Source organism: Balaenoptera acutorostrata, chromosome 6 (assembly GCF_949987535.1).
Source record: "Balaenoptera acutorostrata chromosome 6, mBalAcu1.1, whole genome shotgun sequence".
NCBI classification, from domain to species: domain Eukaryota; kingdom Metazoa; phylum Chordata; class Mammalia; order Artiodactyla; family Balaenopteridae; genus Balaenoptera; species Balaenoptera acutorostrata.
In genome coordinates this window covers 42,460,703-42,487,590 of record NC_080069.1, presented here as the reverse complement: position 1 = coordinate 42,487,590, position 26,888 = coordinate 42,460,703, and the positions used below count along the sequence as shown (strand labels likewise).

General features: G+C 39.3%; 1 protein-coding gene and 1 non-coding gene across 7 annotated transcripts in view; both read right to left on the bottom strand.

Moving 5' to 3' along the window:
* The window catches only part of FRMD3 (FERM domain containing 3), a 381,549-nt gene that overhangs the window by 126,893 nt on the left and 227,768 nt on the right, over positions 1–26,888 (bottom strand). For all 6 annotated transcript variants that reach the window (XM_057549302.1, XM_007176911.2, XM_057549305.1 and 3 more), the window contains one exon: positions 263–305. In XM_057549302.1, coding sequence (XP_057405285.1) covers positions 263–305 — 43 coding nt within the window. The remainder of the gene's footprint in view (positions 1–262; positions 306–26,888) is intronic.
* On the bottom strand, positions 4,232–4,304 carry TRNAG-GCC (transfer RNA glycine (anticodon GCC)). Its single transcript has one exon. It is a non-coding gene; the product is annotated as a tRNA-Gly (tRNA).

Sequence of the window (26,888 nt, the reverse complement as noted above, 5' to 3'; positions counted from 1 at the left end):
ACCCCTGTTCGAATATGAAATACGAGGGTAAGATGATGGGGAGGGTGAGAGACACAGGCAGCTATAGGAAGAGTGACTGCCGGGAGGACCGAGGCCAACAAATAAGAGAGAAGTTACACAGCTCTCCCTGGGAGGTAGAAGCCCCCAACCCCCAGATCTTTAACTCCATCCATTTCTTCCCTGGTAGGAGAAATTTTCTAAAGAAACAGAGTCTATCTTTGGACATTTCATAGCAAAAGTGAACCCACAGATTGACACTTACATTTCATTTGCTTGGAGATGGACTTGTTAGGTTCAAGCCAGTGCTGGGGAGAAAAAAAGAGAGAGATTGTGGGTCAAACAGCTGGACCATGTGATGCATACTTAATAACTAAAACGAATTTAATAAAGATATTCTTTTTCCAAAGTACAGCCTCAGTTCCCCATAGATATTCCTCAGGGTTCCACCCTCTAAAGATCAACATGAACAATTGGCAATAATAATACCACAGGCAAGGGTATAAATTACAGAGAATTAATACTTTCTAAGTAGTATTTGAGTCATACAGTTGCTAGGAGAGAAGGACAAGGGAGAAAACATGCACTTAAATTGGATGTTCCAGTGGCTCTAGTTGGCTCCTAGGTGATTCTTTGAGCTCCACTGCTCTGGGCAAACCACAGATGGCTAAAGACTTTGACATCCGTGACCTCTAAGAGCCACAGTCCAGCAGCATCCTTCCAGGTTAGCAGTGGGCCAAGCCAGCATTAGCTCTGTCACACACAGAGGCAATTCTTCCTTCACAGTAGGGAGGAACAAATTATTTTAAATATCTTATTGCAGAGGCCTGAGGTCATCAAGAAGAAAAATCAGCTCCAAGACAAAACAAAGAAGTCCAAAGTCCGGAATAGCTCAGAATCGTGTTACTGACAGGTATCTGAAGCAGACACAATGCTGGCCCCAGCACCTAGCTCTCTCCACACCACGAGTGAAGGTCACTTTGACATGCCAAGATCAGGGCAGCCTCTGATATCACTAACCATGATGTCCCTGAAGCTGCTTAAGGAACGTCAGGAAGCATCACTTTATACACCAGAAGTTTATAAAGATGATAAGAGGGGTGTCAATGGGTATCCATCCAGATGTCAGGGACCCCTCACTTATGGGGCACCCACTCCCTGCTGATTACTGGAGAGGAAAGAAGAGGAGGAAACTTACCAACAGTTGAGCACTTACACCTCACTCTATCTCATTTGTGGCAACCAGTAAGCCTCAAGGTTCTGTATTATCCCTATTGTTTGATGTAAATGCATGGCCATAAAGTTTAATAGGAGCTAGCATTGTTGAGTGCTTACTAAGTGCCAGACTTTCCATGAGCTATCACTACCACTGTATTTACAGACGAGAAATCTGGGGCTCAGGATGTTAAAGAACTTGCCAAGGAAATGGCAAAGGGAAGAAATGGTGAAGCCAGCGTTCAGTGGGATTCCAGAGCACAGGCCCTTAACCTCAGGCACGTGGCCTCCCAACAGATCAGTTCACTCTAAAATGTATTATTCTCCTCGCTGAACACTCCCTACCTCCCCAGGAGCTGGAGAATTGAGTGTCCAATCAGTAGTTTCCAATCTTGGGTTTCAGATCTTTGCAGTCTTTAAACAAGAATGGGGGTCTTTTAGTTATTTAAAATAAATCTAACTCTTCTAAATGAACAATCTGCCAGGAAACCATGCATTTACCCTTGACATGTTGCACAAGCTAACTAATATAGCAAATTTCTTTGCTTCTGGCCAAAATTATACCAACTCATGTTGGGAACCGTGATTATCTCCTTTTTTCCCCTGATTTTTTTATTGTGGTAAAATATACATAACATAAAATTCACCATTCTAACCATTTTTAAGTGTATAGTTCAGTGATATTAAATACATTCATAACGGTGTGCTACCATCACCACCATCCATCTCCAGAACTCTTTTCATCTTGTAATATTTAAACTCTATACCTATTAAACAATAACTCCCATTCCCCCCATCCTCTTGGCCCTTGGTACCATTGTACTTTTGGTTGTCTCCTTCTAATCAGAAATTATGCTTGGACTTTACACAGTTAAAATTGAACAGTGAGAAAGGCATATTGATTATACCACTTACTAGCTATATAACCTTGTGCAGAATGTTTAATTTTTGTCTCAATTTCACAACTATAAAGTGGGAATAGTAATAGTACCTACCTTGTAAGGTTGTTGTGATGATTTTAAAAGTTAATAAAAAGTTAATAAACGTAAGGTTGCTTAAACAGTGCCTGGCACGTGAAAAATACTCAACGAATGCTTGTTTTCTGATGCTGTGTTGTTACTTAATAAGTACAGTTTAATTGGTAGACCACGTCTTTCAATATACGGGACACACGGAAGAGAATAATAAGAGGGGCCTCTGGTGATTAAATTACTTTTCTAGAAATAAATAGATAGGATAATTTAGAACTAAGGCATGAAAACAAATAACAGCAGCCTGAGATCAATAACTATTGCAACTGTTTCACAAAGGAGGATCACCAGTCATTTTGCTAATAAAGTCTGAAATATAAATAAGTTTTTCAAATTCTCCTTGTTTGGCATTCTTTAAACTCCTTAGCCCTTCTCTGCCTAACTTCAACCTACCTCCCCACCTTCTCCCTGCCTCCAGGAATGACAGGTAAGTTTCATTTTGCGTGCCCACACTAGTTAGTTGGTGGTAATCTCCCAGAGCTGTGAGGAAAACTCCGAGACTGTGAAGGCTTAGGGAGAATGAGTGCGGTGATGGATTGGTTATGTCTGCTGTGCTATGATGGATTGAGTATGTCTCCCACTGAGGGGGAGGAAACATTTAAGGCATGCCCGCAAGGTATTTGCCATCTGTGCCCTACATAAATTATTTACTTTAAATGAACTGGCCTTCTCATTGTCCTACAAAATACACCCTGCAGTTTCTGATCGGCTCCTACCTTCCTCTTCCTCTCAGCCTATTCATATTCTGCCCTTGCCTCTCAATTACCTTTGTCTACAATATAATCACTCACTACATACATTTCCAAGACAGCTATTCTTCCCCAATGGGATAGTCATAGGGTATAGAGTCCTAAGAAAAATAAGCCAGCCGTAATCATGTTTCAAGGGATTACAGAAAATCATTTCTTCAAAGAGCTCAATTTATTAGTGTGTACTAAAATTTAAAAACCTGACTGGCCTATGGCCTAGCAATTCCTTTATTCTCTAATTTGGCCATGAACAAAGAGGAACGAACAAGAATTTTCACTGCAATATTATATAAAATTACAAAATACTAGAAATAACATTAATGGCCATAATCAGGAAAATGGGTAAATAAAATGGGTAAATAAATTCTGGGTAATTCTGCAGCACTTTTTTATAGGAGGTAGATCTTTATGTGTAACATGGTTGAATCCCTAAGGCACAGTTTGGGATGAAAAAAGTGAACTGCAAAATTTTTAACTGTGGCCAGAGTTAGTTCCCAAATTGTGCATTGAAGCATCCCAGGGAAGTGCAGCCATACTAGACATCTGCTGGACACCGTGCAAACTATGAGCTCAAGGAGGTCCACAGTTCCAATATTAGAGCATACTATAATTCTTTTGATGTCATTCATTTTGCAAAGTTGGGTTTCCAGTGGTTGCTGTGATTAAAAACGAGTACCGTGCAAAAATAGGTGTGGAACAGGCAATGAGTGTGGTAGCATCTGATCTGATCCCAGGATTTGAGAGCCATGGAGTGTCCAATAAGCACATACTGCCTGTGAGTAAGTAATTATGGTTAAGAATAAACTGAAAATACTATTTTCATGTGTGTAATGTTTTAAATGGCTACTAAGGCCATAATGGCTATGTTAGGACATAAATACTTACTAAGTTGTTTGGATCTAACTCTTATTAGATGGAACTGTTAAATATCCTTTTGACCTAGGGCACCATGAAATAATTACTAAGATACTGAAAGAGCCATAAACCAAGAAAGTTTGACAACCTCTGAACTATGGTATCATACAATTAATGTCTTCTTTTTTTTTAATAGCATCTTATTGTTTTTTTAATTTATTTTTTAATTAATTAATTAATTTATTTATTTATTTTGGCTGTGTCGGGTCTTAGTTGCAGCATGCGGGATCTTTAGTTGCAGCATGCGGACTTCATAGTTGTGGCATGCGGGCTTCTTAGTTGTGGCATGTGGACTCTGAGTTGCAGCATGCATGCAGGATCTAGTTCCCTGACCAGGGATCGAACCCGGGCCCCCTGCGTTGGCAGCACAGTGTCTTACCCACCGGACCACCAGGGAAGTCCCTTAATGTGTTTTTTAAAAAGTAAAAAGTACAAAACACTACCATACATTTCCAAAGAATACATAACAAGCATCTAAATGTATTTTCAAACATCTAAAATGATACTAAATTGATCCAGTGAGGTGGGTAACAGGGAGAGAACAGGAATTTAGTGGTGTTGGTCAAAGAAAACCATGACTCCCATTTTATCTGTGATATTTTAACTTAAATTTTTACATGTATTCATGCATTACATAAATGTTTAAAAATCAATTGAAGAGAAAAACCTAAGCTCTATCCAGAGAATAAAAGTGGATTTCATGTAATTTAGACTCAAGAGGAAGAATGTCATATATAACAGGCAGATGCCAAAGCCAGTCAAGCACCCAGGGTTGACAGTGCCATCTGACTCAGGAGCCAGCCAGGCCTGGATTCAGATGCCAGCTCTGCCACTCACTAGTGAGTGGTGTGACCTCCATCAAGTTCCCCTGTTTCCTCACAGCATCATCGTGAGGTTTAAATGGGTTAATTCATTTAGAAGCCCTTAGAACAGAGCTTGGATCATAGTGAAGGCTCAATAAACACCAGCTGCTCCCATCTTCCTCCCATTCACTGAGACTCCTAAATTGGTGCCACGGTGGTGAGCCCACATTTGTCATCTCGTCCTCTCTCCCTCCCCACCCCACCTGCCTTCTGCTCTACATGAACATATAACTCTCCTTCCTTTTTTCATTCTTCCTTTTAGAGTTAAGAGTTGGGCAATGAAGTCGAGTCTGGACTACACCAACAACTCCTGCTGAGACTGTCTGTACAGATGGATTACACGCTCATGAGAAAATAACAGCCATGATGTGGTGTGCTTGGTAATTGGATATAAGGCTTAGAACATCTATCACATTGCTATTTCCCCCTTCAATTGCTACTTGGAATATATGCTATCTTTTTTAAGTCTGTTTCCTTGCTGAAAACTGCTATTCCCAGAGAGAGGAAGAAAGGAAAACGTGCCAACCAAATATCTGAATTTGTGGCGGAAACCTTCATTTCCTCAACTCTTATTTAGCATAAAAATTGCAAAGACTAAGGAAGCTAATACCCAATCATTGATTCTACTTACTGAGCTTCGGGAGAAAGATGAACCAGAGGATGCATCCTTAGCATGATTTGAAAGTATCAGGAAGGTGTCTGCAGGAGGGTGTGTGAAGGCTCAGCCCAGATCCCCTTTCCCTTTTGTCTGACTTTTTTTTTAGAAGGCTGCTTTCAGGTTACTGGAATCCATTTCGAGGTAGAGAATGAACCTTGCCACCTACCCCCACCCCAATCCCACAGGAAGTCAGCTCTTAACTAATAACTGACAGATGTGCGAGGATAAATACCTCTGCTCCCTTAGCTGAGACATCTCTAAGGCATGACCTACACTCTTCCTGAGCTCCTCTGTGGGACTGAGCCTAAGTTACTTTCTACTTGACTCTGCCCAACATCGCACACTTGCACCCCTCCTTCTCTTCCATGTCCAATCCCCCACTCTCCTAAAATCTTCTCTTGGGAGCATTTCCTAATAAAACTGGAATTTTTATCTCAGGTTCTGCTTTCTAGGAACAACCTAAGACAGCCTCCCTAACTCTCCACCAAAAACTGCCCTCCATGGTATTTAAAATTCTTCTATTCAACGTTTATTCCTTTCACCTTAGGCTTGAGCCCTGGTAACTTGCACATTCCCTGTAAGGGGTCCCAATTTAGCACTGTTTTCAGTATTGACGACCTAGCCTGACTACAATTCAAGCCATTTCTCAGAACAAATATATTTTGATTGACAGTAGCTTGAAGAAAAAGAGGAAGAGTAGAAGATAGCTACACAAAAGAGGTGAAAAGTAGACAGATACCTAAACCCTCTAGGCCCTGATTTCCTTCTCTGTGATCTTGTGGGTTGGGGGTAGCAGATTCCAAAGCCCCTAAGATTCCTTTAGCTCTCACATTCCACATACTATGAAGTGAAGGATGAGAACACTGCCAACAAATGTTTCTTTCTTTTTAATTTTGCTGCTGCATTTAGCCCTAAGAGATCATTTTTCTCTACCCCATCACAGAAATGATGCACTTCTTTCATACTTTCTAATTTTGGCTTGTTTGGGGAAAAAGAGGCTGGGTGTGAGGTAGTGATGTATGACTAAGTAGATTGATTTTCAATTTAGTAGCTGCTGAGATTAAAAAAAAAAAAAAGCTCCCAAAAGTAAACAATATAACAGTTATCTTCAATGCTGGGCTTCTGCTGAAATTGATCCAGCCTATGATTACAGAATAAATTACATACCCCTCTGTTATCTTTCTCAAAACCCTTGGTTCCCTACACCAAAGTAATCTGTAGACTAAAGAAATGTGTTAAATAACCAATGGGGCTTTAAACAAGAATGAATGTACCTTCCCAAACAGGAGATTGTTTTTCCCCTCAATAGTAACCAGATCCAAAATCTGACCAATTCCCATCATAGCCCTGAAAAGATGGCCTGATTCTCACATCTCACCTGGACAAAGCCCCAGAGTAACTCAGTCCCTGCATTAGCTAGCCAATTTATGCCATTTCAAGGCCCTTCAGCCTCTGCTGGGGAAAAAAGAACGCCATCGAAATGAATGCAGCCTTAACAGTGTTCTAGATAATAAAGTTAGCCTAGGCCCTAGTTATTTCACTCCCAGGAACAATGGTTTCCACTCCAGTTTCAATAAAATCTACAGCAACAAAAATATCTGTAGATCAGGTATACTGAAAGTTATCGTCCATTCGTTAAGTCAATCTATGTAAGAAAACCTCCGTGGCTTTGGTTCAGTGTTTTTTACTCCTTCAGCCATAACTGCTTTTGCTTTCTAGGTTCTTAAGGATGAGCAAAATAGAAGTAACTGCGAGGAGAAGAAACACTGCAGGGAACAGGAAAGCATAAGCACCTTTTTTTTTTTTTCATAAAGGACCAGATTGTAATTATTTTAAGCTTTGTGATCCATATGGTCTCTGTCAGGACTACTCAGCTCTGCCATTGGAACAGAAAAGCAGCCACAGACAACACAGAAAAGAATAGAAGTAGCTGTGTTCCAAAAAAACTTTATTTACAAAAACAGATGAGGGCCATCCTGACCCTTGTGTGCCAACCTCTGCTCTACATCCAAGAAATCCATAATGCACACTTAAAGAAAAAGCTAGTAGTGGTCTGAAAATACAATAGAGTTTGTAAAAAATATTTATTGCTGTGCATCTTAAAGTACAGTAAAATACCAAAATGCAATCATAAGGGAAATTATGGGATTCCTTCATGCTTGTTACAATGGAATTTACCACTGTGTAACATTTGCTGTCATGTCATATAAATTTAACAACACTATCAGCCAAATTTTCTAAAGTCAAAGTTCTCCTAGTCGCCAGACCCATGGATCTTTTCAAACTCTTTAAAGCATGGAATAGTAAAAAGATAGGTTATATATGTTGATAATATGGAGTAATGCATTTAAACAACCACCTATGGCGTAGATACTTTTAGTATCCCCATTTTACAGATAAAGAAATTGAGGCACAGGTTAAGGTCAAAGTCATACAAACAGCAAATGGCAGGGACAGGATTTGACCCCATCTTCCTGGTGTCAGTGCTCTTAGCACTTGAGCAGTAATGTCCTCTGATCTTCCCTCTTCTTGATATTTGAAACTGCAGCTCATTCCTTTTCATTAATTCTGTAACTACCCATGCTTCCAGAATGTCTCTCTCTCCTCATTCTGTTCTTTCTGCTCTGTATGTTCCTGGTCAGTCTCCACTGCAGGTTCCTCCTTCTGGACCATCCTTTAAAATATAGATGTTCTTCAGCTTTCAGATTCTCCTCTCAGTTTATACTCTCTCCCTCAGCACTGCAATCTATTTCTCAGGGCTTTAAAGTAGTGAGGACCCCATGGGCTCCAAAACTCTCCATCCATGACCTAAAACTTTTTCAGTAAGCTTCAGATCAATACTTTCAACTATACGCTAAACCTCTCTACCTCAACATCTCACAGTCATCCCAACTCAACATGTCCAAAACTTATCAACCCACTCTCTTTGTACAGTTTATCTGGTAAATGGTTCTACTTGTGCTTGGAACCCATGTAAGAAGTCCAAACACTCTGCTGGAAAGGCCATGTGGAGAGGCCCCGAAAACACATGCAGAGGGAAGAGGCCCCCAAGCCCCACCTTCCAGTCATCCCCATCGAGGTACCAGGCATATGAATAAAGATGTCTTGGACACCCTCAGACCAGACCAGCCACCAGCTGAGTGAGCCCAGTCAACCCCATGCAGAGCTGAAGAATCACCCAGCTGAGCCCTGCTCAAATTCCTGACCCACAAAATCCTGAAATATAATAAAATTGTGTTGTTTTAAGCCACTAAGTTTTGGGGAGACTTGTTACACAGCAATAGATAACTAGAACTCTTCCTCCTTGTTACGGACTGAATGTGCCCCTGTACCACAAATTCACATGTTGAAGCCCTAACCCCAATGCGATAGTCCTGAAGGTAAGGCCTGCGGGAAGTAATAAGGTTTAAAAAGAAGTCACGAGAGTATGACCCACACGATGGGATTAGTGTCCTTATCAGATGACAAAGAAAGACCAGAACTCTCTCTTGAGCTCCTCCCACCCACCACCCCGCCATGTGAGGACACAGGGAGAAGGCAGCCGTCTTCAAGCCTAAAAGACAATTTTTGCCAGGAACCAAATCCATCAGCACCTTGCTCTTGGACTATCCAGCCTCTAGAACTGTGAGAAATAAATGTCCTGTTTAAGCACCTAGTCTACGGTGTTTTCTTGTAGCAGCCCAAGCTGCCTAAGACACTCCTCGTCATTACCTTCATAACACACAATTACAACTGAACTCTGAAAGATATCTGCTGGAGCATGAATGAAAAAGAAATAGGTCTGCTTCATACTGTCATTTCCTAATCTCTACTGTTTTTGTTTCTCCAAGTTATACACTATACTCATACTTACATTCCAGCCTCTTCCCAGCTGGACTTAAAAACTGTCTTTAAAGTTATATTGAAACTTCCAAACCTGCTCGTCTCCATTCAGCTCTGATGTTCTTCTCTGCTGGAAGCCTCCAGTGAGTGCTTCTCTTTATAATGATGGCACTTAAACCTTACCTCTCTAATTAATTTCTATCTTCATCTGAACCAAACCCAGGAGGTTCCCACCACAAAGGAGAAAGACTGTCCTACATTGGATATCTTCCCATTTTTACTAACTCAAACAGAGATAAAATGGCATTTCCCAGCCCTACTTATTCTTTTGTCTGCCTTTTTAAAAAAGTTTCGGGACTTTCCCCACGGCCCAGTGGTTAAGACTCCGCCTTCCAATGCAGGGGGCGCGGGTTCGATCCCTGGTCAGGGAACTAAGGTCCCACATGTCAGAGGGTGTGGCCAAAAATTTTTTTAAAAAGTTTCAAGTGTACAACATAGTGGTTCAATAATTTTATACATTAAAAAAATATCACCATGATAAGTCTGGTTACCGTCTGTCACCATACAAACTTATGTTTGTAATACAAACATTATTGACTATATTCCCCATGATGTACATTACATCCCCATAACTTATTTATTTTATAATTAGAAGTCTGTACCTATTAATCTCCCTCACTTGTTTCACTCATTCCCCCACCCTTCTCCCCTCTGTCGACCACTAGTTTATTCTCTGTACCTGTGAGTCTGTTTTAGTTTTGTTTTGCTTTTTAGATTCTACAAATAAGTGAGATCAAGTACTATTTGTCTTCCTCTGACTAATTTCACTTAGCATAATACCTTCTAGACCCATCCATATTGTTGCAAATGGCAAGATATCATTTTTTAATTTTTTTTATATTTATACATATAATCACATTTTCTTTATCCATTCATCTATTGATGGACACTTAGGTTGCTTTCATATCTTGGCTATTGTAAATAGTGCTGAAATGAACACTGGAGTGTATATATCTTTTCAAATTAGTGTATTTGTTTTCTCTGGGTAAATACCCACAAGTGAAATTGCTGAATCATACGGCAGTCTCACTTTTAACTTTTTGAGGAACCTCTATAGGGTTTTCCATAGTGGCTGCACCAATATACATTCCCACAACAGTGCACAAGGGTTCCTTTTTCTCCATTTTCTCACTGACACTTCGTATTTGTTGTCTTTTTGGTTACTGTCATTTTGACAGATGTGAGGTGATGTTTCATTCTGGTTTCAATTTGCATTTCCCTGATGATTAATGATGTTGAGCAGCTTTTCATGTGTCTGTTGGCCATCTGTATGTCTCCCTTGGAAAAATGTCTATTCAGGTCCTCTGCCCATGTTTTAATCTGGTTGTTTGTTTTTCTGATGTTGAGTTGTACGAGTTCTTTGTATATCTTGGATATTATCCCCTTATCTGATATATCTTTGCAAATTTCTTCTCCAATTCAGTAGGCTGCCTTTTCATTTTGTTGAGAGTATACTTCACTGTGCAAAAGTTTTTTAGTTTAATACAATCCCATTTGTTTATTTTTGTTTTTGTTTCCCTTGCCTGAGGAGACTTATCCAAAAGATATTGTTAAGATCGACACCAAAGTGCATACTGCCTATTTTTTCTTCTAGGAGTTTTATGGTTTCAGGTCTTACATTTAAGTCTTTAATCCATTTTTGAGTTTATTTTTGTGTATGGTGTGAGAAAGTAGGACAGTTTGATTCTTTTGGTAGCTGTCCAATTTTCCCATCACCATTAATTGAAGAGGCTGTCTTTTCCCCATCATGTATCCTTGCCTCCTATGTTATAGATTAATTGACCATCTAAGTGTGGGTTTATTTCTGGGATCTCTATTCTGTTCCATTGATCTTTGTGTCTGTTTCCATGCCAGTACCATACTGTTTTGATTATTATAGGTTTATAATATAGTTTGAAATCAGGGAGCATGATACCTCCAGCTTTGTTCGTTCTCAAGATTGTTTTGGCTATTCAGGGTCTTTTGATTCCATACACATTTTAGAATTATTTGTTCTAGTTCTGTGTAAAATGTAATTGGTATTTTGATAGGGATTGCATTGAATCTGTAGATTAAATTGGGCAGAATGATCATTTTAACAATGCTAATTCTTCCAATCCATAAGAACAGTATAACTTTCCATTTGTTTGTGTTGTCTTCAATTTCTTTCATCAATGTCTTATAGTTTTCTGAGTACAGGTTTTTTACCTCCTTAGTTAGATTTATTCCTGGGTATTTTATTCTTTTTGATGCAATTGTAAAGGGGGTTGTTTTCTTAATTTCTCTTTCTGATAGTTTGTTGTTAGTATATAGTAACACAACAGATTTCTGTATATTAATTTTGTATCCTCCAACTTTATGGAATTCATTTATTAGTTCTAATAGTTTTTTGGTGGTGACTTTTGGATTTTCTATGTACAGTAAGTTCCCTACATATGAAAGAGTTCCATTTCAAGCGTGTTGATAAGTCCAATTTGTTCATAAGTCCAACAAAGTTAGACTAGGTACCCAACCAGCACAATCGGCTATATAGTACTGTACTGCAATAGGTTTATAATAATTTTCACTCAAATAACACACAAAAAACAAACAAAAATTAAGAAAATGTTTTTAATATTACAGTACAGTACCTTGAAAAGTACAGTAGTACAGTACAACAGCTGGCATACAGGAGCTGGCATTGAATGAACAGGCAAGAAGAGTTGCTGACTGGAGGAGGGAGAGGAAGTGGGAGATGGTCGAGCTGAAGGATTGTCAGCAATAGGAGATGGAGGGCAAGCTGCAATTTCACTCATGCCTGACGTTGATGGCACAGGTTCTGGTTCCTTGCTGGATTCAATTCTATCTACCCTCTTGAAAAAATGATCCAGTGATATCTGGGTAGTAGCTTTTTTTATCTCATCATAGATGACATGGTAGCACTGGATTGCATTCTGAACGGCTGCTGCAACCTTCATGTACAGTTCTACGTTCAGGTCCTGTGCTTCAAAAACTAACAGTGCCTCCTCAAATAAAGAAAATCCTCTTGCTATTTCCTGTGTCATGAATCTTCTTCTTCCTCTTGTCTCTCTTCATCCTTCCTCTGGGCCTCCAATTCCATTAGGTCTTTAATAATAAGCTCCTCATGCTGTATAGCAAGGAGTTTAATGAAGTTGTCCTCTTGCGGATCTAGCTTGAAATAAAGATACTGTTCTACTGCACTCTATACAGTACTGTACAGTAAAGTACACAAAAGCACAACCACTTGTAGAGGATGCATGCATGTGACAATGTATGCCAGACATGTGAAGTAACTTATGTATTGGACATGCGAACACACATTTGCATCTTTGAAAGTTCACAACTTGAAGGTTCGTATGTAGGGGACTTACTGTATAGTATAATGTCATCTGCAAACAGTGACAGATTTATTTCTTCCTTATCAATTTGATTTCCTTTTATTTCTTTTTCTTGTCTGATTGCTGTGTTTAGGACTTGAATAAAAGTGGCAAGAGTGAGTATCCATGTGTTGTTCCTAATCTTAAAGGAAAAGCATTCAGGTTTTCACTGTTGAGTACAATGTTAGCTGTGGGCTTGTCATACATGGCCTTTACTATGTTGAGGTATGTTCCCTCTAAACCCACTTTGTTAAGAGTTTTTATCATAAATAGATGTTGAATTTTGTCAAAAGCTTTTTCTGCATTTATTAAGATGATAATATAATTTTTATTCTTCAATTTATTAATGTGATGTATCACATTTATTGATTTACAGATATTGAAAAGTCCTTGCAACCCTGGCATAAATCCCACTTGATTGTGGTACATGATCCTTTTAATGTATTGTTGAATTTGGTTTGCTCACACTTTGTTGAAGATTTTTTTTTAAAAAAATCTTTCTTGGAGAATAATTGCTTTACAATATTGTGTTAGTTTCTGCTGTATAACATAATGAATCAGCTATACGTATACATATATCCCCATATCCCCTCCCTCTTGCGTCTCCCTCCCACCCTCCCTATCCCATCCCTCTAGGTGGTCACAAAGCACCAAGCTGATCTCCCTGTGCTATGTGGCTGCTTCCCACTAGCTATCTATTTTATATTTGGTAGTGTATATATGTCCATGCCACTCTCTCACTTCGTCCCAGCTTACCCTTCCCCCTCCCCATGTCCTCAAGTCCTTTCTCTATGCCTGTGTCTTTATTCCTGTCCTGCCTCTAGGTTCTTCAGAACGTTTTCTTTTTTCTTTTTTAGATTCCATATTTATGTGTTAGCATAAGGTATTTGTTTTTCTCTTTCTGACTTACTTCACTCTGTATGACAGTCTCTAGGTCCATCCACCTCACTACAAATAACTCAATTTTGTTTCTTTTTATGGCTAATATTCCATTGTATATATGTGCCACATCTTGTATATCCATTCATCTGTTGATGGACACTTAGGTTGCTTCCATGTCCTGGCTATTGTAAATAGAGCTGCAATGAACCTTGTGGTACATAACTCTTTTTAATTTTATTTTTTTAAATATGTGGGAGGTTCTTGGTATTTTGATTATTATTTATTTATTTATTTATTTTTGGCTGTGTTGGGTCTTCGTTTCTGTGTGAGGGCTTTCTCCAGTTGCGGCAAGTGGGGGCCACTCTTCATCGCGGTGCGTGGGCCTCTCACTATCATGGCCTCTCTTATTGCGGAGCACAGGCTCCAGACGCGCAGGCTCAGTAGTTGTGGCTCATGAGCCTAGTTGCTCCGCAGCATGTGGGATCTTCCCAGACCAGGGCTCGAACCTGTGTCCCCTGCATTGGCAGGCAGATTCTCAACCACTGCGCCACCATGGAAGCCCACATAACTCTTTTTGAATTATGGTTTTCTCAGGGTATATGCCCAGTAGTGGGATTGCTGGGTTGTATGGTAGTTCTAATGTTAGTTTTTTAAGGAACCTCCATACTGTACTCCACAGTGGCTGTATCAATTTACATTCCCACCAACAGTGCAAGAGGGTTCCCTTTTCACCACACCGTCTCCAGCATTTATTGTTTGTATATTTTTGATGATGGCCTTTCTGACCAGTGTGAGGTGATATCTCATTGTAGTTTTGATTTGCATTTCTCTAATGATTAGTGATGTTGAGCATCCTTTCATGTGTTTATTGGCAATCTGTATATCTTCTTTGGAGAAATGCCTATTTAGCTCTTCTGCCCATTTTTGGATTGGGTTGTTTGTGTTTTTGATATTGACCTACATGAGCTGCTTGTATATTTTGGAGATTAATCCTTTGTCAGTTTCTTCGTTTGCAAATATTTTATCCCATTCTGAGGGTTGTCTTTTTGTCTTGTTTATGGTTTCCTTTGCTGTGCAAAAGCTTTGAAGTTTCATTAGGTCCCATTTGTTTATTTTTGTTTTTATTTCCATTTCTCTAGGAGGTGGGTCAAAAAGGATCTTGCTGTGATTTATGTCATAGAGTGTTCTGCCTATGTTTTCCTCTAAGAGTTTGATAGTGTCTGGCCTTACATTTAGGTTTTTAATCCATTTTGAGCTTATTTTTGTGTATGGTGTTAGGAAGTTTCTAATTTCATTCCTTTACATGTAGCTGTCCAGTTTTCCCAGCACCACTTTTTGAAGAGGCTGTCTTTTCTCCATTGTATAATCTTGCCTCCTTTATCAAAGATAAGGAGACCATATGTGCGTGGGTTTATCTCTGGGCTTTCTATCCTGTTCCATTGATCTATATTTCTGTTTTTGTGCCAGTACCATACTGTCTTGATTACTGTAGCTTTGTAGTATAGCCTGAAGTCAGGGAGTCTGATTCCTCCAGCTCCATTTATTCCCCTCAAGATTGCTTTGGCTATTCGGGGTCTTTTTTTGTTTCCATACAAATTGTGAAAAAATTTTTCTAGTTCTGTGAAAAATGCCATTGGTAGTTTGATTGGGACTGCATTGAATCTGCAAATTGCTTTGGGTAGTATAGTCATTTTCACAATGTTGATTCTTCCAATCCAAGAACATGGTCTATCTCTCCATCTGTTGGTATCATCTTTAATTTCTGTCATCAGTGTCTTATAGTTTTCTGCGTACAGCTCTTTTGTCTCCTTAGGTAGGTTTATTCCTAGGTATTTTATTTTTTTTGTTGCAGTGGTAAATGGGAGTGTTTCCTTAATTTCTCTTTCAGATTTTTCATCATTAGTGTATAGGAATTCAAGAGATTTCTGTGCATTAATTTTGTATCATGCTACTTTACCAAATTCATTGATTAGCTCTATTAGTTTTCTGGTAGCATCTTTAGGATTCTCTATGTATAGTATCATGTCATCTGCAAACAGTGACAGTTTTACTTCTTCTTTTCTGATTTGGATTCCTTTTATTTCTTTTTCTTCTCTGATTGCTGTGGCTAAAACTTCCAAAACTATGTTGAATAATAGTGGTAAGAGTGGGCAACCTTGTCTTGTTCCTGATCTTAGAGAAAATGGTTTCAGTTTTTCACCATTGAGAATGATGTTGGCTGTGGATGTGTCATCTATGGCCTTTATTACGTGAGGTAGGTTCCCTCTATGCCTATTTTCTGGAGAGTTTTTATCATAAATGGGTGTTGAATTTTGTCAAAAGCTTTTTCTGCATCTATTGAGATTATCATATGGTTTTTCTCCTTCAATTTGTTAATATGGTGTGTCACATTGATTGATTTGCATATATTGAAGAATCCTTGCATTCCTGGGATAAACCCCACTTGATCATGGTGTATGATCCTTTTACTGTGTTGTTGGATTCTGTTTGCTAGTATTTTGTTGAGGATTTTTGCATCTATGTTCATCAGTGATAGTGGCCTGTAATTTTCTTTTTTTGTAGTGTCTTTGTCTGGTTTTGGTATCAGGGTGATGCTGGCCTCATAGAATAAGTTCAGAAGCATTCCTTCCTCCTCAATTTTCTGGAATAGTTTGAGAGGGATAAATGTTAAATGCTTGGTAGGATTCACCTGTGAAGCCATCTGGTCCTGGACTTCTATTTGTTGGGAGGTTTTTTTAAATTACTGATTCCATCTCATTACTGGTAATTGGTCTGTTCGTATTTTCTATTTCTTCCTGATTCAGTCTTGGAAAATTGTACATTTCTAGGAATTTTTCCATTTCTTCTAGGTTATCCATTTTGTTGGCATATAATTGTTCTTAGAAATCTCTTATGATCCTTTGTATTTCTGTGGTGTCAGTTGTAACTTCTCTTCCTTTATTTCTGATTTTATTTATTTAGGCCCTTTCTCTTTTTTTCTTGATGAGCCTGGCTAAAGGTTTATCAATTATGTGTATCTTTTCAAAGAACCAGCTCTTAGTATCACTGATCTTTTTCATTGTCTTTCTAGTCTCTATTTCATTTACCTTTGCTCTGATCTTTATTATTTCTTTCCTTCTCCTAACTTTGGGTTTTGTTTGTTTTTCTTTTTCTAGTTCCTTTAGATGTAAGTTTAGATTGTTTGAGATTTTTCCTGTTTCCTGAGGCAGGTTAATATCGCTATAAAATTCCCTCTTAGAACTGCTTTTGCTGGGTCCCACAGATTTTGGATCATTGTCTTTCCATTTTCATTTCTCTCATTTTTTAAATTTCCTTTTTGATTTCTTCACTGACCCATTGGTTGTTTAGTGGCATATTGTTTAGCGTCCATGTGTTCATGTTTTGTGTTTTTTGTTTTTTTTCAGTTTTTCTCCTGTAGTTGATTTCTAGTCTTATAGCACTGTGGTCAAAAAAGGTGTCTGATATGATTTCCATCCTCTTAAGTTTATTGAGACTTGTTTTGTGGCCTAGCATGTGATCTATCCTTGAGAATGTTGCATGTGCACTTGAAAAAATGCGTATGCAGTTGCTTTTGGATGGAATGTTCTATATATATCTATTAAGTCCGCTGGTCTTGAGTCTTGTTTAAGGCCAGTGTTTCCTTATTTTTTTTTAAATTGGGGTATAGCTGCTTTACAATGTTGTGTTAGTTTCTGCTGTACAATGAAGTGAATCAACCATATGTATACATATATCCCTTCCCTCTTGGACCTCCCTCCCACCCCCCATCCCACCCTATCTAGGTCACCACAGAGCACCAAGCTGAGCTCCCTGTGCTATACAGCAGGTTCCCACTAGCTATCTATTTTACATATGGTAGTGTATATATGTCAATGCCAATCTCCCAGGTCATCCCACCCCCTTCCCCACCATGTCCATACGTCTGTTCTCTACATCTGCATCTCTACTCCTGCCCTGCAAATAGGTGCATCTGTACCATTTTTCTAGATTCCACATATATGCATTAATATATGATATTTGTTTTTCTCTTTCTGACTTACTTCACTCTGTATGACAGACTCTATGTCCATCCACATCTCTACAAATGACCCAATTTTGTTCCTTTTTATGGCTGACTAATATTCCATTGTATATATGTGCCACATCTTCTTTATCCATTCGTCTGTCAATGGACATTTAAGTTGCTTCCATGTCCTGGCTATTGTAAATAGTGCTGCAATGAACACTGGGATGCATGTGTCTTTTTGAATTATGGCTTTCTCAGAGTATATGCCCAGTAGTGGGATTGCTGTGTCATACAGTAGTTCTATTTTTAGTTTTTTAAGGAAACTCCATACTGTTTTCCATAGTGGTTGTATCAATTTACATTCCCACCAACAGTGCAAGAGGATTCCCTTTTCTCCACACACTCTCCAGCATTTATTGTGTGTAGATTTTTTTGACGATGGCCATTCTGACCAGTGTGAGGTGATACTTCAGTGTAGCCAGTGTTTCCTTATTGATTTTCTGTCTGGATGATCTGTCCATTGATGTAAGTGGGGTGTTAAAGTCCTCTACTATTATTGTGTTACTATCAATTTCTCTCTTTATGTCTGTTAATATTTGCTTTATGTATTTAGGTGTTCCTCTGTTGGGTACATATATATTTACAATTCTTATATCTTCTTCTTGGATTGATCCCTTGATCATTATGTAACATCTGTCTTTGTCTCTTCTTACAGTCTTTGTTTTAAAGTCGATTTTGTCTGATATAAGTCTTGCTACTCCAGCTTTCTTTTCATTTTCATTTGCATGGAATACTTGTTTCCATCCCCTTACTTTCAGTCTGTGTGTGTGTCTTTAGATCTAACGTGAGTCTCTTGTAGACAGAATATATATTGGTCTTATTTTTGTATCCATTCAGCCACACTGTGTCCTTCGATTGGAGCATTTAGTCCATTTACATGTAAAGTAATTATTGATAGGTATGTACTTATTACCATTTTGTTAATTGTTTGGGGGTTGTCTTTGTAGTTATTTTTTGTTCCTTTCTTCTTCTTTTGCTCTTTTGTGATTTGTTGATTGTATCCAGGGTCCCCAACCCACGGGACATGGACTGGTACCAGTCCACAGCCTGTTAGGAATCGGGCCACACAGCAGGAGGTGAGTGGTGGGCAAGCGAGCAAAGCTTCATCTGCCGCTCCCCATTGCTCGCATTACCACCTGAACTATCCCCACGCTCCCGTCTGTGGAAAAATTGTCTTCCATGAAACTGGTCCCTGGTGTCAAAAAAGGTTGGGGACTGCTGAACTATATTTAGTGTTATATTTGGATTCCTTTCTCTTTTTTGCATGTTTATCTGTTAAAGATTTTTGATTTGTGGTTACCATGAGGATACACACACACACACACGCACGCACAATTTTTTAAAGTTGCTGCTCTCTAAAGTTTGAATGCATTCTAACAACCCTGCATTTTTACTCCTCCCTCCATGTTTATTGTTTTTGACATCATATTTTACATCTTTTTGTTTTGTGTATCCCTTAACTACTTATTGTAGATATAGATGATTTTACTACTTTTGTCTTTTAACCTTCCTACTAGCTTTAAAAGCGATTGACCTACTACCTATACTACATGTTTGTCTTTACTTATGAGATTTCTCCTTTCATATTTCTAGTTGTGGTCTTTTCTGCTTAGAAAAATCCCTTTAACATTTCTCATAATGTCAGTTTAGTGTTGCTGAACTCTTAGCTTTTGCCTGTCTGTAAAACTCTTTATCTCTTCTTCAAATCTGAATGAGAACCTTGCTGGGTAGACTATTCTTGGCTGTAGGTTTTTTCTTTCAGCACTTTGAATATATCATGCCACTCCCTTTTGGCCTGCAATATTTCTGTCAAAACGTCAGCTCATAGTCTTATGGGAGTTCCCTTGTACATAACTAGTTGCTTTTCTCTTGCTGCTTTTAAGATTCTCTTTTTATAATTAAAATGGCAAAAGTTAAAGATAATGTGTATTGGTGTGGAATTCTTTGGGTTTCTTTTGGGGGGCTCTTTGTGATTCCTGGACCGAGATGTCTTTTTTTTTTTTTTTTAAAGGATTTTCTTATTTATTTATTTATTTATTTATTTATTTATTTTTGGCTGTGTTGGGTCTTCGGTTCGTGCGAGGGCTTTCTCCAGTTGCGGCAAGCGGGGGCCACTCTTCATCGCGGTGCGGGGACCGCTCTTCATCGCGGTGCGCGGGCCTTTCTCTATCGCGGCCCCTCCCGTCACGGGGCACAGGCTCCAGACGCGCAGGCTCAGCAATTGTGGCTCACGGGCCCAGCTGCTCCGCGGCACGTGGGATCTTCCCAGACCAGGGCTCGAACCCGTGTCCCCTGCATTAGCAGGCAGATTCTCAACCACTGCGCCACCAGGGAAGCCCCGAGATGTCTTTTTTCTTTCCCACATTAGGGAAATTTTCAGCTATTTTTTATTCAAATACATTTTCTGACCCTTTCTCTCTTATCCATCTGGGACCCCTAAAATACAAATATTAATATGCTTGATGCTGTCCCAGAGATCTCTTAAACGATCCTCATTTTTCAAAATTCTTTTTCTTTTTTTTTCTGTTCAGCTCGGGTGACTTCCACTACTTTATCTTCCAGCTCACTGATCTGTTCCTCTGTATCATCTAATCTACTGTCAATTCCTTCTAGTTTATTTTTTTAGTTATTGTGTTCTTTAGCTTTGTTGTGGTTCTTTGTATTTTCTAACTCTGTTAAATTTCTCACTGTGTTTATCTTTTCTTCTCTCAAGTTTGTTGAGCATCTTTATGATCATCTTTGTGATCATTAACTTGAACTCTTTTTCAGGTAGATTGCTTATCTCTACTTTGCTTAGTTCTTCTTCTGGGGTTTTGTCTTATCCCTTCATTTGGAACATATTCCTCTGTCTCCATTTTGCCTAAGGTTGGTTACATTTCTCACCATTCTATCAGTGTCCTTGTGATAGAATGAGTTCTCCAAAATGGTTGCTGTCAATGTCTATGTCCCTAGCAGGAGTCCCAATTGCCTCCTGCCTCTCCAGGAGGCTCTCCAAGATCAGCAAGGGGGTCTGAACCAGGATCCTTTCAAATGACTGCCTCTTCACTGGGACTTGGAGTGCATGAGATTTTGTGTGCACCCTTTAAGAGCAGAATCTGTTCCCTACACCCCTCTGGCTCTCCCATATGCAAGCCCTGCTTGCCTTCAAAGACAAATGTTCTGGGGGCCCATCTTCCTGGTGCAAGACCCCCAGGCTGGGCAGCCTTATGTGGGGCTCAGGGTCCTCACTTCATGGATAAAACCTCTGCAATTGTGACTATCCTCCTGTTTGTGGGTCACCTTCCAGCTGTGTGACCATACTGTGTCTCCACCCCTCCTACCTGTCATGTTATGGTTCTTTCTTTGTATCTTTAGTTGTGAAAGATCTTTTCTCCTAGTCTTCAGGTTGTTTTCATAGATAGCTGCCCTGTAAATAGTTGTAATTTTGGTATGCACATGGAAGAAGGTGAGCTCAGGGTCTTCCTACTCTGCCATATTCCCAGAAGTTCTTCCTTATGTTTGCCTTTTGACCTCAACAAGATAACCAGTTCATGAGTTTGCTCCTCCCCACCACTAAAATTACAACATCTCAATTGGCTAAGTGACTTCCAGATTGCAACCTGTCTTTATCAGGCATCCCATTCCTTCCCAGGAGAGGACATCAGGTGTAGATAGAGTCAACGATGAGCAATAATTTTAGTTAAACACCAAATTCTGCTTTCTTCTGAAAGAATATGACAATTTCCCCAAATCTGTCAGTGTTAATACCTTGGACCACAATTGAACCACTACACAATATATCCAATTTTCAAGCTGTTATGATAGTGCTGTGTTCCTTGTAATTTGAGTACCCAAAGTCTTTTCCTGGAAAGCCAAGTTACTTGTCCATACCCCTCCCGAAACAGACATCCAAGTACTCTTAATATTTAATACCCCTGAGACTCAAAAGTAAAAGAGGACTTATTAAGCAAATTCATGACCAGTGACTTGAGGCAGCAATACAGCCCTCCACTTTAGTGCAGGGTTGCCCTAGATCTCAGATACCACTCTCATTCCTAGTTTCGAGCATCTATGAAACAATTTCCCTAGGAAGTAGCCTTTCAAAGCAGGAGCAGCTGGTGGGACATAATGCTGTCTAGCTTCCTGGCACCATCCCCAGAGTGAAACTTCAAATCACTGGGCCTGTTTTTTTCCATTCCATGTCCTCCCCAAAGCTGCTTCCAGAAAAAGCAAATTGCTCTAACATAGGCAAGGTCTTTTCCCATTATTAACAAGACTCACTGACAGGCTCACGTGTTCTTTCTGGATGCCAACATAAAAACCTCAGGGCTGTAATTATATTTGGAGGGAGGAGGCATTAGTATTCAGCATGTCCTTGCATCCATGATTTCCCAGGTCATCCTATCAGAAAGGACGTCTGGCGGTCACATGACACAGGGGTGTAGATTTCCAAACTAAATATGTTGTCTTTGGGTATGAGTCAGAATAGCCCTTAAGTTAGAAAAGTCAATGACAGTCATGTAAGTGGGTTAAACAAATGCTTAGAGACAGGGAAGTTAAAAATCAAAAGCATTGGGTTCAATCTCCCTGAAGTCTATAAACCAAGTCCTGGTATAATTCCTCCTCTGGCTGGCTAGGGTTGGGGTACTTCCTCAGTTCTAAGGCACTGGGGGTGACTTCCTTAGCTGGGTTTGGGAAAGAGGGAAGTGTGGAAGAATAAGAAGGGAAGCCAGGACAGTGGACATCTCAAACCATAGCCATAGAAAGTAGAATTATGAAACCCAACTAATTATTTCAAAACTTCATCTTTCCAAAGGGAAGTTACCCTAGCACCTGAGCAGAAGTGGTAGAAAGATTATGCTACATTTAATAAAAAATATCTGGACAAGCCAAGTAAGATCTTTTTCTTCTGGAATTATTTCTTCCAAGTCTTCTAAACTTGTAGTCCCAGCTTCTCTCCCAATAAAATGAGGAGGATACTACCCAGCTTTTCCCTAATCTTAGGCAACTAAGATTATATGAGTTCTTCAGAAGATAAATGTGGTGGAAATTCAAGAGGACTTTTATTGACCAGTATTCAATCTGTCCCATCCTACATCAAATTTTTAAAATAATGGAAATTCTGGGCCCTCGCTATTAAAATAGCAAAAGATAGTCATCATTCACTGACTCAGTCCTCACCACTCTCACAGCATATGGGGCATAAGACATCTTGTCAAACATATGGTATTCCAAATGTAATAGTGTTAAATATTTAATATTCCACAATGGTGTACCATAAATCAAGTTGTGAAGAGTTGTAGGCAAACCACCAACTCCCACAGCAGAGGTAAGTTCCACTTCAGGCTTTCTAACTAACTTGATTTTTTCTTGATTAGCTTTCTATCCAAATAATTCATTGTTTTATTTTCCATTGAGAAAAAGTATACGAGCTGGTAAAACAAAACAAAACAAAAACAAAAAATAAACCAATGCTTGTCAATTAATCTCTGCTTAAAACTCTCATATCAGCATACTGTTGTGTCTTTGAGCCCTTTTTTAAAATTGGGTTAGCCAAAAAGTTCATTCAGGTTTTTTGGGGGTTTTCCATGGAAAAACCCAAATGAACTTTTTGGCCAACCCAATAATTACCCAAGGTTCACTTCCTCCCTCTTCTCTCCCCAAAGATCATAATAATGGCTATCCTGCCTTTAAAAGAAGTTATTGTGAACATTTATAGGTTTTAGACTTGCCAATCATGGCTGTATATCCTCCTGCAGTTGTCTCACCTAGACCTAGCTAATACATAGTAAAAGTAATAATAACAATTAATAATAAAAATAACACATAACATGTACTCCATATATACCATTGTTAAGCATTTACATAGCTTATCTCTAATTCCCATATTAACCTTACATGTAGGTACTGTTATCTATATTAACAATCAGGACAAAGACTCAGAGAAGCTCAATAACTTAGTCAAGATCACACAGCTTACTACCCAGCAGAGATGGGATTTAATTTGCATCCTTCTGAGTACAAAGTCCAAGCATCTTTATGAGTACAAAGTCTAAGCCTCTTTCTGAGCACAAAGTCCATACAGTTTTGTATAGCAACTACTTTGCAATCCATGTGGAAGTTACACTCATACTGTATCTTCAAAATCAAAAGGCTATAACGGCTATATTGCAGGGGAAAACAGAACTATTCAGGCAGCCCTCTAAGCAATTTAATGAATACATCAGAGAAGATGGTTTTGTTTTGGAGCGGCCCTTATTTTTTCCACTAATCTACTACCTGAGCCTGGACACTAAAAATTAAGGTGAACCAAGTCAAAATATAAAGAAAAATGAAGCATATCAACCCAGAAGCTTAAGTTAAAAAAATAATTTTAGACATACAGAAAAGTTGCAAAAATAGCATAACTACTCATCTACCTTAGTATTAGCATCTTATATAGCCATAGAGCAATTATCAAAATTAAGAAACTAATATTAACCCAATACTATTAACTAAACTACAGACTTAATCTGGAATTCACCAGTTTTCCCAACTACTACACTTTTCTCTGTTCCAGCGTCCAATCCAGGATTCCTTATTACCTTAGTTGATGCATCTCTCTAATCTGTGAGAGTTCCCCAATCTTTTCTTGTCCTTCATGACCTGAACAGTTTTGAAGAGTACTGGTAAGTTGTTTTGGAGAATGTCTCTCCCTTTTATTTGTCTGATGTTCCCTCCAGATTTGAATGAGGTTATGCATTGTTGTGAAGAATACCACAGAGAGAGAGTGCCCTTCTCAGTGCATGGTATTGGGGAGTCCATGACATTGGTATTTCTTTTTATTGTTGATATTAACACTGATCGCTTGGTTAAAGTGGTGTCCGCCAAGTCTTTCCACTATAAAGTTATTCTTTTTCCCCTTGTATCAATAATTTAAAAATACCAGGCTCGGGCTTCCCTGGTGGCGCAGTGGTTAAGAATCCTCCTGCCAATGCAGGGGACACGGGTTCGAGCCCTGGTCCGGGAAATTCCCAAATGCCACGGAGCAACTAAGCCCGTGTGCCACAACTACTGAGCCTGCGCTCTAGAGCCTGTGAGCCACAACTACTGAGCCCACGTGCCACAACTACTGAAGCCCATGTGCCTACAGCCTGTGCTCCACAACAAGAGAAGCCACTGAAACAAGAAGCCTGCAGACCGCAACAAAGAGTAGCCCCTGCTCCCCACAACTAGAGAAAGCCCGCACACAGCAACGAAGACCCAACGCAGCCAAAACTAAAACAAACAAACAAACAAAAAAATTTTAAAAAAAATACCGGGCTTGGGGCAGAAGGGAAGCATGGAGCTTGGAGGTAACCAGGCACCAGGAAGTAAAAAATTACTCAAAAAACAAAATGTAGGGCACTAGGAAAGGCACAGAGCCGATGTGAAAGAACTGCCAATGGCCAAAACTGGAACAATTGGAGTTCAAAAACAAATGACAGGGGACTTCCTTGAGACTGTGCAAATATCCTGCTTCTCCTCAAACTGTTGCCCATTAATTTTAGCATTCATTGATTGATCTTGCCCACAACAATTATTATTTTGGCACTCTAATGGTAGATTTCTATTTCTCTCATTCCCCCTACATTAATTAATTGGAATTCTTCTGTAAGGAAGAGCTGCCTCTTCTCCCCCTTTTATTTATTTATGCAGTTATTTATTTATATCAGTATAGTCTCATGGATATTTATTTCATTCTATGGATTATAATCCAATGCTATTGTTATTTGTTTCTTTAAAATTAATTAATTAATTAATTTTTGGCTGCATTGGGTCTTTGTTGCTGTGCATGGGCTTTCTCTAGTTGCAGCGAGTGGAGGCTACTCTTCATTGCGGTGCACAGGCTTCTCGTTGCAGTGGCTTCTCTTGTTGCAGAGCACAGGCTCCAGGCACACAGGCTTCAGTAGCTGTGGCACACGGGCTCAGCAGTTGTGGCTCACAGGCTCTAGAGCACAGGCTCAGTAGTTGTGGGGCATGGGCTTAGTTGCTCCGTGGCATTTGGGAATTTCCCGGACCAGGGCTCGAACCCGTGTCCCCTGCATTGGCAGGAGGATTCTTATCCACTATGCCACCAGGGAAGCCCACGGTCATTTGTTTTTGAACTCCAATTGTTCCAGTTTTGGTCATTGGCAGTTCTTTCACATGGGCTCTGTGCCTTTCCTAGTGCCCTACATTTTGTTTTTTGAGTAATTTTTTACTTCCTGGTGCCACAAGATGCTCCAAGCTCACCTTGTGATTTCACTACCCCAGCCCTAGAATCAGCCTTTTCTGCAAGGAGCCCTTCTTCCTTTTATTAGAGCATAGTATTTGAAACCAAGATCTGAAGGCTAGGTGTACTTATTACTACAGTGGTGTCATTGCCTCTAAGTCATCTCAGCAGGTGGGACTTGGAAATATATGTATACTTACTAACCCCCCACACTAATACACACACACACACACACACACACACACACACACACACACACACACCCCTTATATTTATTTCTGTATTTATCTTTATATATTAAAAAACATGGGTTCATATTGATACCCCTGATTCTAATTCTAAAGACTCTGCTTAATATTTTATCCAGTATCTCCCCAACGAGAGGGTCAAGAGGAATGAAAAAGGCTTATGCATTTAAATGGTATCCAGCTATTGTGTAGACCAAGGGTCAGCAAACTATGGCCAACTGCCTATTTTTGTGAAATACTTTCACTGGAAAAAAGTTTTATGGGAACACAGACACATCCATTAATTTAGGTATTGTCTATGGCCACTTTCCACTTGAAATTAATAATTGAGTAATTACAACAGAAGTTTTTTGAGTTACAAAGCTGCAAATATTTTCTATCTAGCCCTTTATGGAAAGGGTTTACAGATCCCTAGTCTAGGCTATGTTTCAAATTTTCATCTGAGAGATGAAATGGAAAGAGTATGGGTTCAGATTCCATCCTTCCTCTTATAATTACTAGCCATAGGCAAGCCACTGACCCTCTCTGTGCCTCAGTTTCCCCTTCCTTGAAGTGTTTTGGGGAACACTAAAGATCATATGATAAAATTCCTGGCATATAATAAATGCTCAACTAATGGTAGCCAGAGTTACTTCCGCAGGTGGGCTGTTTAGAATTTTGCACAAAAATAATCTATTTACAGTGGTGCTTAGATGACTAATATAGTTCACAGAGTCTATTTGGCCATGGGGACTCTGAACCATAATTCTAAATTCAAATACTCACTGCATCACTTACTACCTGTGGGACCTTGGGTAAGTAACAATGTTTTTGA